The sequence below is a fragment of the Hylobates moloch genome, unplaced genomic scaffold (assembly GCF_009828535.3).
Source record: "Hylobates moloch isolate HMO894 unplaced genomic scaffold, HMol_V3 SCAFFOLD_11, whole genome shotgun sequence".
Lineage (NCBI taxonomy): Eukaryota > Metazoa > Chordata > Mammalia > Primates > Hylobatidae > Hylobates > Hylobates moloch.
In genome coordinates, this window is record NW_026652286.1 from 50,199,341 (window position 1) to 50,216,949 (window position 17,609).

A 17,609-nucleotide genomic window follows, 5' to 3' on the forward strand; every position below is an offset into this window, starting at 1 on the left:
GATCAATTCTGTGTTTGTGTATGTGTAACATACACTTAAACATACATATTTTATATATATATATATATACACACATATTTGAATGTGCACAAAAATGTCTGAAAGAATACTACCTTATCGGGCCAAGAGTGGTGGCTCACGCCTTTAATCCCAGCACCTTGGGAGGCTGAGGCAAGTGGATCACCTGAGGTCAGGAGTTCGAGACCAGCCTGACCAACATGTTGAAACCCTGTCTCTACTAAAAATACAAAAATTAGCCAGGCGTGGTGGCATCGCCTGTAATCCCAGCTACTCAGGAGGCTAAGACAGGAGAATCGCTTGAATCCAGTAGGTGGAGGTTGCAGTGAGCCAAGATCACGCCACTGCATTCCAGCCTGGGCGACAGAGTGAGACTCCACCTTAAAAAAAAAAAAAAAAAAAAAGGAATACTGCCCTATCTTTGGGGAGTCACATTGGGTAAGGAGTAAGAAAAAAGTAGCTTTTACTTATTTTACATATTCCTGGCTTTATTATGTTTTCTAAACACCAACAAAGAACATGTATTAATTTAAAAAAAAAAAAAAAAAAAGGCTTACCAAGGCCAGGAAAGGACCCAATGAAAGAGCAGAAACTACGAAAACAACCAGTCCCAGGGAAATAACACGAACAAAGCTGAAACTCTTCCATCGAATAGACCCATCTACAGAAATGGAACATTATCAGTAACCAGGAAGATGGAAAGGAACGTTAACCATAACCTATATCATGTGCTAAAACTAGAAATATCCCACAATAGTACACCAATCTATTCATGATATGGCAAGAGCAGAGAAAAGCAAGAATGGGTAAAGGGCTTACAGGATCAGCAGCTGAGATATCTGCTGTGCTTCATAAAACCTTCTTATCAAGCAAGCCACCAAGTCAACACAGTTAAGGAAAAAAATCGAAAATGTTTTTGCTATTATTACCAAAACTTGCCTGGTTTATTTGCAGTGAAACAGTAGGATCGCAGTAGATATACACCATAAGCTGGTGCTACATAGAGGTAGATATGCTTGAAATGTAGGAGAACAGCAAAGAGAAATGCTCCTTCCATATGCCTTTTCTAGGAGATTTAAAAGGGAAATATCACTTTAAAATTCAGGGTAAATGAAATGCAATAATGTGGTATCCTGGATTGAATCCTGGAACAGAAAAAGGACATTAAAGGAAAAGCGGGTGAAATTCAAATGCATCAATATTGCTTTCTTAGTCTTGATGAATGTACCATGGTTATGTAAGGTGGTAATGGGGGAAAATGGGTGAGGGGTATATAGAACTCTCTGTACTATTTCTACAACTTTTCTGGAAAGCTAAAATTATTCTACAAAAAGGTTATTAAAAAAACTAAAATTAGGCTGAGTGTGGTGGCTTACATCTGTAATCCCAGCACTTTGGTAAGCCGACGTGGAAGGACTGCTTGACCCCAGGAGTTCAAGACCAGCCTGGACAAAATAGGGAGGCCCTATCTCTACAAAAAAATAAAAAATGAAAAAAGTTAGCTAGGCGTGATGGCTTGCACCTGTAGCACCAGCTACTCTGGAGGCTGAGGTGAGAGAATCTGCTTCAGCCCAGGAGGTGGAGGCTGCAATGAGCCATGATGACGCCACTGCACTCCAACTTGGGTGACAGAGTGAGACCCTGTCTCCAAAATGAATAAATAAATAATAAAAATAAACAATACCTACTTTTTAAAAATTTTTATTTTTTTTTTTTTGAGATGGAGCCTCGCTCTGTCTTGCCCAGGCTGAAGTGCAGTGGCACAATCCTGACTCACTGCAGCCTCCGCCTCCTCGATTCAAGCAATTCTCCTGTTTCAGCCTCTCGAGTAGCTGGGACTACAGGCGTGTGCCAACACACCTAGCTAATTTTTGTATTTTTTAGTAGAGACAGGGTTTCACCATGTTGGCCAGGCTGGTCTCAAACTCCTGATCTCAGCTGATCCACCTGCCTTGGCCTCCCAGAGTGCTGGGATTACAGGCGTGAACCGCCATGCCTGGCCCAAGGTAAATATTCTATAACCAGTATAAGAAAAACATAGGCAAGTGATTCCAGCTAGCTTTTTTTTTGAGACGGAGTTTTGTTCTTGTTGCCCAGGCTGGAGTGCAATGGCACGGTCTCGTCTTACTGCAACCTCCACTTCCCGGGTTCAAGTAATTCTCCTGCCTCAGCCTCCCAAGTAGGTGGGATTACAAGTGCCCACCACCACGCCTGGCTAATGTTTTTGTATTTTTAGTAGAGACGGGGTTTTACCATGTTGGCCAGGCTGGTCTCAAACTCCTGGCCTCAACTGATCCACCTGTCTCAGCCTCCCAAAGTACTGGGATTACAGGCATGAGCCACTGCGACCAGCCCAGCTAGCTTTTATACTGAGTCTAATGTGTTCATAAATTCATTATTCCAACAAAGATTTATCACGTACTAAGCCTTATGCTGAGATCATATCCTACATGTCATCAGTAATAACATACTGCAAATTCTCCCTTAGGAATTAGAGCCCAGAGAATTAAATTACTGTCACCCCTCACAGTTTCAGAATAGCTGGAGTTGATTTCCAAAGAAGGGCTGGGAATGAGAACATGAACAAATATATAGGATGCTATGCTACCAAAAATATCAATTACATTTTATATTGTAGATTAGGTAACTTATATAGCACTATCAGGCTGAAGGCACCAGTCACTGCACTTGATCCTAACACTACTTAGGAAAACTAAAGGTATTCTGATGTAAAAAGAACAAACAATGGCCAGGCATGGTGGCTCATGCCTGCAATCCCAGCACTTTGGGAGGCCAAGGCGGGTGGATCACTTGAGGTCAGGAGTTTGAGACCAGCCTGGCCAACATAGTGAAACCCTGTCTCTACTAAAAATACAAAAAATTAGCCGGGCATGGTGGTGGGTGCCTGTAATCCCAGCTACTCGGGAGGCTGAGACAGGAGAATCACGTGAGGTGGAGGTTGCAGTGAGCTGAGATCACGCCACTGCACTCCAGCCTGGGCGACAATGCAAGACGCTATCTCTAAAAAAAAAAAAAAAAAAAAGAACAAAACAAAACAAAACGAGCTTACTATAACTACGACGTTAAAGTAAGAATTTGGCTGAGTGCGGTGGCTGACGCCTCCAATCCCAGCACTTTGGGAGGCTGAGGTGGGTGGATCACGAAGTCAGGAGATCAAGACCATCCTGGTTAACATGGTGAAACCCCGTCTCTACTAAAAATACAAAAAATTAGCCGGGCGTAGTGGTGTACACCTGTGGTCCCAGCTAACTGGAGGCTGAAGCAGGAGGACTGTTTGAGCCCAGGAGATTGAGGTTACAGTGTGCTGTGACTGCACCACTGCATTTTCCAGCCTGGGTGACACAGCATGACATTGTCTCCAAAAAAAAAAGAAAGTCTGAAATCTGTCTACCTCACAGGAATTTCAGAAGGATTAAATGAGATAACAGTCCTGATGTTCTGCAGGGGAAACTGCCACAGGAACCATGAAACGCCAGGTTCCTTCTCTCATCAGGTGCGGTCTAGAATAGGTAGCTTTAGGAGTAATAACAAAAAAGAGTGGGAATGCTTCCAGGTCTCTCTTCAATTTTATAACTTACTTAAGATCTGCATAAGGTCTAGCTGATTCCATAGTCAAATTTTATTTGTTCAATAAGCATCCAACAAATATTCATTGAACACCAATTATATTCTAATTACTATGTAGCTTTTTATGGTTAAAAGAGAAAAGTTTATCCAGACATTTATAGTTGACAAAGAACTTTAGATTATCAAATTTGATCTTTCCAATGTCCCGTGAGGTAAGTAGCCCCATTTTACAACTAAGAATGTAGTGGTAAATTTCATTTTATGGGGAAAATGAGGCTAGGAGGGTTAAATAACTTGCCTTCAGTTAATGGGTCTCAAGCCTGATGGTGTATCAAAATTCCTTAGAGAGTCTTAAGCCCCATTCCCAGAGACTTTGATTCCATGTACAAAGGGATGGCCCCAAAATCTGAATTTCTGATTTCCTCCTCTATAGGAGGAATAATAATTCTAACAACTTCACAGAATGGTTCTGAAGTTTACTCAATAAGATATATGTAAGCCAGGTGTGGTGGCACACATCTGTAATCCCATAGACTCAGGAAGCAGAGGTAGGAGGATTGTTCAAGGCCAGGAGTTCAAGACCTGCCTCTAATCCCAGCACTTTGGGAGGCCAGAGTGGGAAGGATCACTTGTGTTCAGGAGTTTAAGACCAGCCTGGACAACACAGTGAAACCCCCTTCTCTACAAAAAAAAAAAAAAAAAAAATTAGCCAGGTATGGTGGCGTGCACCTGTAGTTCTAGCTACTCAAGAGGCTGAGGTGAGAGAATTGCTTGAGCCCAGGAGTTTGAAGAGGCAGTGAGCCATGATTGCGCCAGTGCACTCCAGCCTGGGTGACAGAGCAAGACTCCAACTCTTAAGAAAAAAAAAAGGCCGGGCGCGGTGGCTCACACCTGTAATCCCAGCACTTTGGGAGGCCGAGGCAGGAGGATCACGAGGTCAGGAGATCGAGACCATCCTGTGAATGGTGAAACCCCATCTCTACTAAAAATACAAAAAATTAGCTGGGCGTGGTGGCAGGCGCCTGTAGTCCCAGCTACTCGGGAGGCTGAGGCGGGAGAAAGGCATGAACCCAGGAGGCGGAGCTTGCAGTGAGCCAAGATCACGCCACCGCACTGCAGCCTGGGAGACAGGGCGAGACTCCGTCTCAAAAAAAAAAAAAAAGGAAAAAAATACATGGAATGTATGTAATCTTAGTAGCCATGTATTCGAGTAAGCCCTGAGTTGCATAGCTCATTAACATCAGTCAGGATTACAAACAGTTCTTCTGATTCCAAATCCCCTTCTATTACATTAAAGTATCACCATCATAGTTATTATATTGTAAAGACTGCTGCTAGAGACTTCATTCGTACATAAATTATCCCAACCAGACAAAATGTAATTTAGGGGCTGGGTGCGGTGGCTCATTCCTGTAATTCCAGCACTTTGGGAGGCTGAGGCGGGTGGATCACTTGAGGTCAGGAGTTTGAGACCAGCCTGGCCAACATGGTGAAACCCTATCTCTAATAAAAATACAAAAATTAGCTGGGCATGGTGGTGGGTGCCTGTAATCCCAGCCACTTGGGAGGCTGAGGCACAAGAATTGCTTGAACCTGGGAGGAAGAGGTTGCAGTGAGCTGAGATCGTGCCACCGCACTCCAGCCTGGGCGATAGAGCGAGATTCATTCTCAAAAAAAAAAAAAAAAAAAAGAAAGAAAAGAAAGAAAATGTAATTTAGGGCAGCCACAGGGGCTCATGCCTATAATTCTAGCACTTTGGGAGGCTGAGGCAGGAGGATCACCTGAGGTCAGGAGTTCCAGCCAACATGGCAAGACCCTGTCTCTGCTAAAAAGGCAAAAATTAGCCAGGTGTGGTAGTGTGCACCTGTAATCCCAGCTACTCATAAGGCTTGAACGCAAGAGGCAGAGGTTGCAGTGAGCTGAGATTGTGCCACTGTGCTCCAGTCTGGGTGACAGAGTGAGACTGTCTCAAAACACAAACAAACAAAAACTCAATTTAATTCAGGCCTGCCGCATGCTAACAAGCTTTTGGAGTATAATTGTCTCATCTGTTAAATGAAGAAAATTATGGTCAAAAGAGAAGATGGAATTTGTGAGAAATACCCAATAAAAGTGTCTATCGCACTTGGCAACTCAAAACAGTCAAATAAATTTACCCATCACCCACTACACTGTTCCCTTTACAATCTAAAAACTAATCTAAAAGAGAAAAAATCTAATTAAACAATTATGTTTACCTGAAATAATCGTGCAATGGAGAGTAGCATTAATCCAAATAAAAAGCCATTGTACTGAAAATGAATATCTGGACTCAGGTCAAGGAAAGACAACAGAGGACACCAAATTCATAATGAACTATACCAGCTGATGGAGTATAGAAATTCCAAATGCTTTAATAGCAAAATTAAAGACAAAAAATACTACTACTAATGTGGACTGCTCGTAAATTTGTTTTCTATAAACAGATTCAAATCTTTTTTTAAAATACATTTTTTTTTTTTTAGATAAAGTCTCAATCTGTCACCCAGGCTGGAGTGCAATGGCGCAGTCTTGGCTCACTGCAGCCTCTGCCTCCTGGGTCCAAGCGATTCTCCTGCCTCAGCCTCCCAAGTAGCTGGGACTACAGGCGCATACCACCACACCCAGCTAATTTTTTTGTATTTTTAGTAGAGACGGGGTTTCACTATGTTGGCCAGGCTGGTTTTGAACTCCTGACCTCATGATTCCCCAACCTTGGACTCCCAAAGTACTGGGATTACAGGCGTCAGCCACTACACCTGGCCAAAACACATATTTTTATTTTTGCTAATCCCTGTATCATTCCAATTTTGCCGAAGCAAACACCATAGTCAAATCTTTAATTGAAACTTACATTTGGGGGTGTGGTGGCTCACACCTGTAATCCCAGCACTCTGGGAGGCTGACATGGGCAGATTACTTGGGACCAGGCGTTCAAGACCAGCCTGGCTAACATGGCAAACCTCTGTCTCTACCAAAAATACAAAACTTAGTCAGATATGGTGGTACACACCTATAGTCCCAGCTACTTGGGAGGCTGAAGCACGAGAATCACTTGAACCCAGGAGGCAGACATTGCAGTGAGCTGAGATTGTGCCACTGCACTCCAGTCTGGGTGACAGAGCAAGACTGTCTCAAATTAAAAAAAAAAGAAAAGCAAAGAAACTTATGTTTAATGACATCTTAGACTAGATAATTTAAAATATATAAATTTGTTTTAAAAACAAATTTATGTTTAAGAAGAAAAACTTTCCCAGGTTTTTCCTACCTTTTCTACCTTAAAGGCCTGGCAGTTAAGGGGCAAGAAGTTTTTTATTTGTTTTTTAGAATTAGGGATGAGAAAGGAAGGGACCTAACTGCTACTAAGGCCACCAGCATGCAGCATTGCGTTGTTTATAGGACATATACAATCTTATGTATTAAGCCTCACAATGAAGCTGTGAGGTATTTAGAATTATTCTTTTTAGAGATACTTTAGAGATTAAGAAATTAAGCCTCAGAGACATTCATTTACTCATGGTTCTAAAGCTGCTAATGGCAACTAAGATTTGGGTCCAGGTTACACTAAAACCAGAGTCTGGGTGCTTTCCTCCACACCAGGCTACCTTTATGAAAATTGCAACTATTAGCTGCCATTACAAGGATTTTAATTACATTCAGAAGCCTTGAATTTAAAAACTTTGCCTTTTAATATGTGGTAAGCCAAGATGGTAGAAAAGCACAAATGCCTGACCATGCCCACACTCACACTGTGATATGCCTTTTTGAATTAAAGGTATTTGGAATAAGGTATTACAAAACTATTTAATATATATGTATCAGATTAATCTAAAAATAGTTCACAATCTCAGTATATTGTTTTATTGATGATTTAGCTGGTTCTCACATATCCCACTGATTTTTCAGAAATGAAATACTCTAACCTCAGAGTCCAGTGAAGTTGGGCAGAGACCACAGTTAAGTGAGCTTACTAATCCACCCCACACCCATTTTCAGAAGGAGCTCACATCTCCAATCATTATTATAGAAAACATTAATCTTGTATTAGTATACATCAGAATAAGTAAGGGAGTAGTACATAGAATATCAAGGATACGGTCCACAATTAATAACCCGAAGTTCCACAGAAGTAATACCGATAGAATAAATTTTGGCTTTTCTGTAAGTTCTTTACCCACTTTTTTTCCATCAATGCATTTACAGCACCTACATTGAAACATTAGGAAAGCAACAGAAACAACTTTGATCTTCATTGGAACATCACTTCTGCAGAGTAAACTATGATACATTAGTCATTCCTGACAGACTACATGCCATTCTTTTTTTGTTTTTTGTTTTTTTTTTTCCAATTTTTCTTTTTATTTTTTTTAGAAGGGATGGGGTATCACTATGTTGCCCAGGCTGATCTCGAACTCCTGGGCTCAAGCGATCCTCTTGCCCTGGCATACCAAAGTCCATGCCATTCTTGATTTCTTTCTTTCTTTTTTTTTTTTTTTTGAGACAGAGTCTCGCTGTCGCCCAGGCTGGAGTGCAGTGGCGCGATCTCGGCTCACTGCAGGCTCCGCCCCCCAGGGTTCACGCCATTCTCCTGCCTCAGCCTCCCGAGTAGCTGGGACTACAGGCGCCCGCCACCTTGCCCGGCTAATTTTTTGTATTTTTAGTAGAGACGGGGTTTCACTGTGTTAGCCAGGATGGTCTCAATCTCCTGACCTCCTGATCCGCCCGCCTCGGCCTCCCAAAGTGCTGGGATTACAGGCGTGAGCCACCGCGCCCAGCCCATTCTTGATTTCTTAAAAAGGTCACAGCAAGCCGAGCAGGGTGGCAGGTGCCTGGCTACTCAGGAGGCTGAAGTGAGAGGACCACTTGAGCTTGGGAGTCTGAGGCCAGCCTGGGCGACATAGTAAGACCTTGTCTCTAGGAAAAAAAAAAAAAGAAAAAGTGGTAGCACAAACAAGGACCTCGGGGCCTGTTCTACGTCTTTTTCTAAGTTATGCTGATCTAAAACAAAGTCTTCATTTAACAAAATTAAAAATAAAAAGCCACGTAAACCCCAAAGTAAGGATTTTGAAAACTGAGAGGGCATACATTATTTCAGTCCTTAAGAGTAAAAACTGCAGACCACGCTGATTTAGCACTCTAAATTATATATCATAATACCAGCCAAATTAAGAACAGAACTGCAAATATGCACCTCCTGACTGTCCAAATAATAATTTAAAAACCTTTATGTAAACATGTATGTCATTTAAATGTTGATGTATATTACTAAGTGACAATAGCAGCTGACAAAACAGTAAGATCCTATTTTTATTTTATGAAAATTATATTCCAACACAGAAAAGAGACTGAAGTAACATACACCAAAATGTTAATAGTGATTAGTATAGGTGGGGGAGTATGAATCATTTTTACTTTGCATGTGTGTGTGCTTTTCCAAAGTTTTTACAATGGGGATGTATTATTCTATCAAAAGACGATATTGAAAATGTGTTACATTTGAAGAGTGGCAAATTCTAACAATAAATCTAAAACAAATAATAGACGCAATTAAAGGGGGACTAGCAAAGGTACCCTCCTTTTCCCCTATGGAGCCTCAGTTCCCTCATGAATAGAGGCAGTAAACTTACAGGGTCACTGAGAAAATTAAATAAGTTAATAATCTGTATATCATGCTTGGTTCTGGGAACTGACACATAGATTTCAATTTTTTTTTTTTTTTTTTTTTGAGACAAGGTCTCAGTCTGTCACCTAGGATGGAGTGTAGTGGCTCACTGCAGCCTTGACCTCCCAGGTTCAAGAGATCCTCTGCCTTAGCCTCCCAAGTAGCTGGGACAACAGTCCCCGGCAACCACAGCCGGCTAATTTTTGTATTTTCAGTAGAGGCAGGGTTTCACCATGTTACCCAGGCTGGTCTCAAACTCCTGAGCTCAAGCAATACACCAGCCTTGGCCTCCCAAAGTGCTGGGATTACGGGCATGAGACACCATGCCTGGCCTTTCAACAATCTTTTTAACTATTCCCTCTACTTTGCAGATGGAAATGAATTCTATTTCCTCTCCCTTTGTGCTTGTATACTCTTTCCCTGGAAGCTTGAAATCAAACATTTTGAGTTAAAAAGAGTATACTAAAAACTACCTTCCCTTTCAACTCTTGCCAGGTCATAAACAGATTGAAAGGAAGGGTTTCAAACAGGATTATTCAATGAGAATGTGCAAGGGTTAAGACATTCCCAAGGGACTCTTTACTGACTGGGGCAAGGGTTCAGTGTAGAGGGCCTCACAAACAGAACGATCCATTTATGACAAGGGTCACTGAATGAACACCAGTCACTGTTCTGTCACAATCACACCAGCAAGCTTAAGAGTTAGGAAAGAATGAGGTCGGTGCGGCGGCTCATGCCTGTAATCCCAGCACTTTGGGAGGCCGAGGTGGGTGGATCACGAGGTCAAGAGTTCAAGACCAGCCTGACCAACATGGTGAAACCCTGTCTCTACTAAAAATACAAAAATTAGCCTACCATGGTGGTGTGCACCTGTAATCCAAGCTACCCGGGAGGCTGAGGCAGGAGAACTGCTTGAACCGGAGAGGCAGTTACAGTGAGCCCAGATCGTGCCACAACACTCCAGCCTGGGCGACAAAGCAAGATTCCATCTCGGAAAAAAAAAAAAAAGCATTAGGAAAGAATGGAAACTGACATTAACTGAAACTTAGTACTTGGAAGTCACTGTGCAAGACATTCTATATATGTGTGTTCAATACTTAAAATTAACTTATAAGTAAAAGTTGTAAAACATAAAAATTTAAAATATAAGCATAACTTAAAATAACAAAGAGTCTTCATGAAGGAAAGCATACGGAAACAACTAAAAGCACTCAGTGAAATTTCTTGAGTTTACTAGAATGAAAGCTCCGTAACAGCAGACTTTGGTGGTTAGCACAATGCATACGTGTGTGCTACTGTGCATGTACCGTGTGCATCCCCCAAGATAGGGTAGGTGATGGAAGCCTCTGGCGGCCTGCTGCAAGGAAGCAAAGAAAAACATATGGAGCTATTCTGGGTGGGAGAAATGGCCCTAGAATTATACTTGGGACTACCTCTTTTCACAACATTCATAATCTCTTGTTCCACCTCTGTCTTGTAACTCCACCTTATCCCCACTTCTTCCACAAGATTCAGCTAGAGTGCTTTAAACATGTAGTTTAAAGCACAATTTTTCATTGTTCTAGTATTTGCTATCATATAAACTTTGTTCCTCCTAAATTGGGAGTAAGTTAATACTACTTAACACTGTACTATTTCTTCAATACCTTCCATAAAAAATGACATGCTCCAGACTTACTCATGGACAGCATACACAAAGAGTACATCCATAAAGATGACGGAAAATCTCTGGAAAAGTAAGGTCCTTGAGCTGGAGTAATTCAAATTATGGACATTCAGCATCTCTTGATCAAAATATTTGGCGACATGTGACAGGATATACTCAAACCATGCAAAAAAAGGGGGGTAATCCAACGTCCACTCTGAAGTTGCCTGTGATAAAAACAGAAGATCAAATATATCCTAAGTAACTGAATAAATGAAGATGGTGCAACGATTTAAAATTTTTCATCCTCTGGTCTTTAAAACAGCCCAATGAGGCTGGGCGTGGTAGCTCACGCCTGTAATCCCAGCACTTTGGGAGGACAAGGCAGGCGGATCGCTTGAGCCCAGGAGTTCAAGACCAGTCTGGGCAACATGGTGAAACCCTGTCTCTATTGTTAATTAAAAACAAACAAGAAATAATCACAGTGAAATGCTGTTGCACTTAAAATGTGCCCTAAATTCATAGAACAATTCCTACGTAAGACTGAACACTAAAACCTGTCTTGTAAATTATTTAACGTGGTCTTCAATTTCCTTAAATAGAGTCAACTATACTTAAAGGAAATTAATTTGAAACCTGGAGATTACAAACTTGGTTATGACATGGTTCTACTCATCTAAATAACAAATAATTCACTAACTTAGGTTCAAATTCTGTCTTAGAGATACAATTTCCCTATTTGTAAAATGAGGTATTACGAAGATTAAATGAGATAATACATATGAAATATATTTATAAACAACAAAATAATACACAAATGCTATTATATTTTGTTCCACTAAGTTATATGATCCTGGATAATAGAAACTATCCTTTATCATTTTGTATCCTTAGCATTTAGTAAGTGCCTGACATATTGTTTGGGATCAAATAACCATTAGTTAAAGGAACAGTTGCTAATGAGTAAATGAAAATAGAAATCATATGAAAATATACAAGCTTTAGAATAGTATATTTTGTTAGATTTCTCTAAGTCTCAATCTTCTTTTTCTTTTTTTTTTTTGAGACGGAGTCTTGCTCTGTCACCCAGGCTGGAGTGCAGTGGCGCCATCTTGGCTCACTGTAAGCTCCGCCTCCCGGGTTCACACCATTCTCCTGCTTCAGCCTCCTGAGTAGCTGGGACTACAGAAGCCCGCCACCACACCCGGCTAATTTTTTGTATTTTTAGTAGAGACGGGGTTTCACCATGTTAGCCAGGATGGTCTCGATCTCCTGACTTCATGATCCACCCACTTCGGCCTCCCAAAGTGCTGGGATTACAGGCGTGAGCCACCGCGCCTGGCCTAAGTCTCAGTTTTTGCACCTATATAACAGGGATAGTAGTATCTACCTCATGGGTTATGGTATTACATTTTATATATACATATAAAATACTATATACATGGTATTGAAACTCATAGGAAACTTGCAAAAATTTGCCTTAAAAAAAACTCCCTGGGCTGGGCACAGTGGCTCACACCTGTAATCCCAGCACTTTGGAAGGCCGAGGCAGGTGGATCACCTGAGGTCAGGAGTTCAAAACCAGCTTGACCAACACGGTGAAACCCTGTCTCTACTGAAAATACAAAAAAAAAAAAAAAAATTACCTGGGCATGGTAGTGGGTACCTGTAATCCCAGCTACTCAGGAAGCTAAGGCAGGAGAATCACTTACTCAGGAGGCCAAGGCAGGAGAATTGCTTGAACCCAGGAGGCAGAGGTCGCAGTGAGCCGAGATCATGCTATTGCACTCCGGCCTGGGTGAGAGTGAGACTTCATCTCAAAAGAAAAGAAAAGAAAACAAAATCCAGCTCCCTGTCAGCAGAGTACTGCTTTTCATCAAGAAATTTCTGGGCCAGGTGCGGTAGTTCACGCCTGTAATCCCAGCACTTTGGGAGGCCGAGGTGGGCAGATCACAAGATCAGGAGATCGAGACCATCCTGGCTAACATGGCGAAACCCTGTCTCTACTAAAAATACAAAAATTAGCTGGGTGTGGTGGCGGGCGCCTATAGTCCCAGCTACTTGGGAGGCTGAGGCAGGAGAATGGTGTGAACCTGGGAGGCAGAACTTGCAGTGAGCAGAGATTGCGCCACTGCACTCCCGCCTGGGTGACAGAGCGAGACTCTGTCTCAAAAAAAAAAAAAAAAAAAGAAATTTCTGGAGTTATGTCTGTTTTTCATAAAGTATTACACAGTTTAGTAATTCATACCAGAAACAAAAATACAAGCTGGGTGCAGTGGCTCATGCCTGTAATCCCAGCACTTTGGGAGGCCAAGGTGGGTGGATCACCTGAGGTCCGGAGTTCGAGACCAGCCTGGTCAACATGGTAAAAACCCCCTCTTTACTAAAAATACAAAAATTAACTGGGGCATGGTGGCAGGCGCCTGTAATCCCAGCTACTTGGGAGGCTGAGGCAGGAGAATCGCTTGAACCCGGGAGGCGGAGGTTGCAGTGAGCTGAGATTGTGCCACTGCACTCCAGCCTGGGTGACAGAGCGAGACTCTGTCTCAAAAAAAAAAAAAGGAAAAGAAAAAGAAATCAAAATATAGATGTAGTTTTTATAAACCATATGAGAGAATGGTTTGTATATTACCTGATGTCTACACATCACATTTGATTATTCCTTTCCTCATAAAATCACAAAACATTAGGAACAGACAGGATCTCAGAAATAATTCACTCCAAATCCTTACGTGCCAGATGAGACACTAAGGCCCAGAGACATGAAGTATCTTTTCTCTATGTAACTAGATAGTGGCAGAGCCAGGCCTAAGAATCCAGTTCTTCCTCTTTCAAAAAGTGTGGTAGATATTATACCTCCCAATTTATAGACTGGGAAACTCATTTTGAAGTAAGGGGATTCCCTAGTAGTGCAAGAGGACAGAACTGAGAAGAGATCACAATTTTTATAAAGATTAATTAGATCTACGATTGCAGGAAAAACTTTTTTTTTTTTTTGAGACAGAGTCTAACTCTGTCACCCAGGCTGGAGTGCAGTGGCGCGATCTCAGCTCATTGCAACCTCCGCCTCCCAGGTTCAAGTGATTTTCCTGCCTCAGCCTCCTGAGTAGCTGGGATTACAGGTGCCCACCACCACACCCAGCTAATTTTTGTATTTTTAGTAGAGACAGGGTTTCACTGTGTTGGCCAGGCTGGTCTCCAACCCCTGACCTCATGATCTGCCCGCCTCGGCCTCCCAAAGTGCTGGGATTACAAGCATGAGCCACCACACCCAGCCAGAAAACATTTTTAACATCAGTAATATTTACCTAGTTTATATATGAATCTTAAAAAAAAAAAAAAAGGTGAAAATTAAAACTTACCTCATAATACCACTGTGATATTGGCAAACTGTGAGTGATAGCAAGCCAGTTTCGGTGTACTTCAAAATCTGTGGAATGGCTACTCAAAACAATTAGATGAATAAAATGAGATTTTAAAATATTTATTGATTTCTAATTCCCATAGTTATGCTTTTAAATGGACTGACATTCCCTAAGCAGTCACAGCTCACTGTCCTATAGAGACACAAATAAGATATTACATAATCCTAAAACACCTCATTTATCTGGAGGTCAGATCTTCTGGAAAGTTGTTGAGCAATCTACAAGTCAGTGAAAAGGGTCTCAGAACTACTTAGAGTGCTGACAAGAAGCCCAGACTTTTTCTTTTCTTTTTTTTTTTTTTTTGAGGCGGAGTCTCCTGTTGCCCCGGCTGGAGTGTAGTGGACCCATCTCAGCTCACTGCAACCGCCGCCTCCCAGGTTCGCGCGAGTCTCCTGTCTCAGCCTCCCGAGCAGCTGAGACTACAGGCATGTACCACCAATCCTGGCTAATTTTTAGTAGAGATGGGGTTTCGCCATGTTGGCCAGGCTGGTCTCAAACTCCTGACCTCAGGTGATCCACCTGCCTCAGTCTCCCAAAGTGCTGGGATTACAGGCATGGGCCACTGTGCCTGGCCTAGCCCAAACTTTCTCTTACAGGTAGCCCTCAGGCCTTTGCTCAGAAGTGACTTCCTCTTGCTCACAAACAATTCTAACAAAATTCATTACCTGAAAAAGACCTCATATACCAAGACGTAATGATGAGTAGGAGTTCATCTGACAGAGAAGGTGGGAAAAGATCCTTGCCTTGCCTTTTCCATGTCTTGAAATTCTCCCTCTTCCCATCACTATATATATATCTAAGGATCATCCATCTTTAGAAAAAATCTTTTCCTGTTTGTCCACTGCTGTACCTCCCCTCCACATTTAGAACAGCACCTGACACATGGACAGGCTCAATACATTCTTGCTGAATATCCACTCACCAAAGTCAACAACGAGTTCCACAGCAAAGCCCAATTTACACTTTCCAACGTTTTACACCTTTCCACAATGACAACTTTCTCCTACCTCCAGCCAACCCCTTCTGTCTCAATCATGGCTTTCCCTTCCTATATTCATCAGGGACATGTTGATATTCCCCTAGGTTCAGTTCTTGGTCTCCTTTTTATGCAACTTATTCTGCTCTGGACAATCTTATGCAAACTTTCTGGTTCCACTGCCAATTGTATAAGGATGACTCCCAAATTTCCTTTTTTTTGTGGAGACGGAGTCTCGCTCTGTCGCCAGGCTGGAGTGCAGTAGTGCGATCTCGGCTCACTGCAACCTCCGTCTCCCAGGTTCAAGCGACCCCCTGCCTCAGCCTCCCGAGTAGCTGGGACTACAGGTGCACGGCACCATGCCCGGCTAATTTTTTTTTTTTTTGTATTTTAGTAGAGATGGGGTTTCACCGTGTTGGCCAGGATGGTCTTGATCTCCTGACCTTGTGATCAGCCTGCCTCGGCCTCCCAAAGTGCTGGGATTACAGGTATGAGCCACCACGCCTGGCCTACTCCCAAATTTCAATATGCAACATTGGCTTCTTTCCTAAGTTGTAGACACAGACACCTTCAATTTCCTGTTAACAATCTCACTTGAATCTCCTACAGATTTTTCTTTTTTTTTTTTTGAGACAGAGTCTTGCTCTGTCGCCCAGGCTGGAGTGCGGTGGCGCAATCTCAGCTCACTGCAAGCTCCGCCTCCTGGGTTCACGCCATTCTCCTGCCTCAGCCTCTCCGAGTAGCTGGGACTACAGGCGCCCGCCACCACGCCCGGCTAACTTTGTGTATTTTTAGTAGAGTCGGGGTTTCACCGTGGTCTCGATCTCCTGACCTCGTGATCCGCCTGCCTCGGCCTCCCAAAGTGCTGGAATTACAGGTGTGAGCCACCATGCCAGGCCCCACTTTGCACATTCTTATAGTACATGTCTTTTAGTGAACATACTATGCATTTCTGTTGGGTATACGTACTTAGACTTGGGATTGATGGGTCATCAATTCAGTTTTGAGTGGAGATTTTGAAAAATCTGTAGGAGGCCAGGCGCAGTGGCTCACGGTTGTAATCCCAGCACTTTGGGAGGCCGAGGCAGGCGGATCACGAGGTCAGGAGATTGACACCATCCTGGCTAACATGATGAAACCCCATCTCTACTAAAAACACAAAAAATTAGCCGGGCGTGGTGGTGGGCGCCTGTAGTCCCAGCTACTCAGGAGGCTGAGGCAGGAGAATGGCATGAACCCAGGAGGCGGAGCTTGCAGTGAGCTGAGATCGTGCCACTGCACTCCAGCCTGGGCGACAGAGCAAGACTCCATCTCAAAAAAAACAAAAAAAATGTGCAAAGTAAAACTATTTGCAACAGGCAAAAAGTGGAGATAAATGTCCATGAACAGCAGAATGGACACCATAAATAAATTGTGGTGTTTTCACACAATGGAATACTGTAGGGCAGCAGTTCTCAAAAGTGTGATTCAGGGACTCACAGGGAGACCCTTTCAAGGAGTTTGAAATATGTACTATTTTCTTAATAATATTCAGATGTAATTCGTTCTACTTTCACTCATTCTCTCACAAGTATACAGTGACGTTCTAGAGGCTACATAATGTGATGTCATCACTCTGAAGGCCAGTGAAATTTGTGTTTGTATATTCTTGTGCTTGAACAATTTGTTTTAATTTCTAAAATGGTAATTATCTATTATACAGCCCACATAAACCTATAGCTCTTTGTGACCCTCAATTATTTTTAAGAAGTGATTCTGACTAAAAAGTTTGAGAACCAGTGCTATCTAGTGATAAGAATGAAAAAACAGTAATTACACAACAACGCACAAACTTAATGTTGAGTGAAAGCCAGACCCAAGAGAATAGATTGTATGATTATAGTTGTATAAAATTCAAAAACAAACCAAAAAACCCAAACAAAAATTCAAAAACAGGCAAAATTTAACCTATGCAGTTAAAAGTCAGAATATCAGAGGCCAGGCATGATGGCTCACACCTGTAATCCCAACACTTTGGGAGGCCAAGGCAGGGGGATCACTTAAGCTCAGGAGTTCGAGACCAGCCTGGGAACATAATGAGACCCCATCTCTAGAAAAAATTTAAAAATTAGCCACGCATGGCGGCACACCTCTGTAGTCCCAAATACTCAAGAGGTTGAGGTGGGAGGACAGCTTGAGTCCAAGAGGCTGAGGCTACAGCGAGCCAAGTTTGTATCACTGCACTCCAGTATGGGAGACACAGCAAGACCCAGTCTCAAAAAAAAAAAAAAGAAAAAA

The 17,609-nt window shown here is 42.4% G+C and overlaps 1 protein-coding gene across 4 annotated transcripts in view; it reads right to left on the reverse strand.

The window, feature by feature from the left end:
• ALG8 (ALG8 alpha-1,3-glucosyltransferase) overlaps positions 1-17,609 on the reverse strand; it is a 39,280-nt gene that overhangs the window by 12,395 nt on the left and 9,276 nt on the right. For 3 of the 4 annotated variants that reach the window (XM_032167014.2, XM_032167015.2, XM_032167016.2), the window contains exons 2-7: positions 14,294-14,372; positions 10,965-11,158; positions 7,721-7,830; positions 5,844-5,911; positions 958-1,084; positions 576-679 (exon numbers count right to left, since the gene is read on the reverse strand). In XM_032167014.2, the coding sequence (XP_032022905.1) occupies positions 576-679; positions 958-1,084; positions 5,844-5,911; positions 7,721-7,830; positions 10,965-11,158; positions 14,294-14,372 (682 nt within the window). The remainder of the gene's footprint in view (positions 1-575; positions 680-957; positions 1,085-5,843; positions 5,912-7,720; positions 7,831-10,964; positions 11,159-14,293; positions 14,373-17,609) is intronic. The other variant, XM_058446197.1, reaches the window with a different exon arrangement.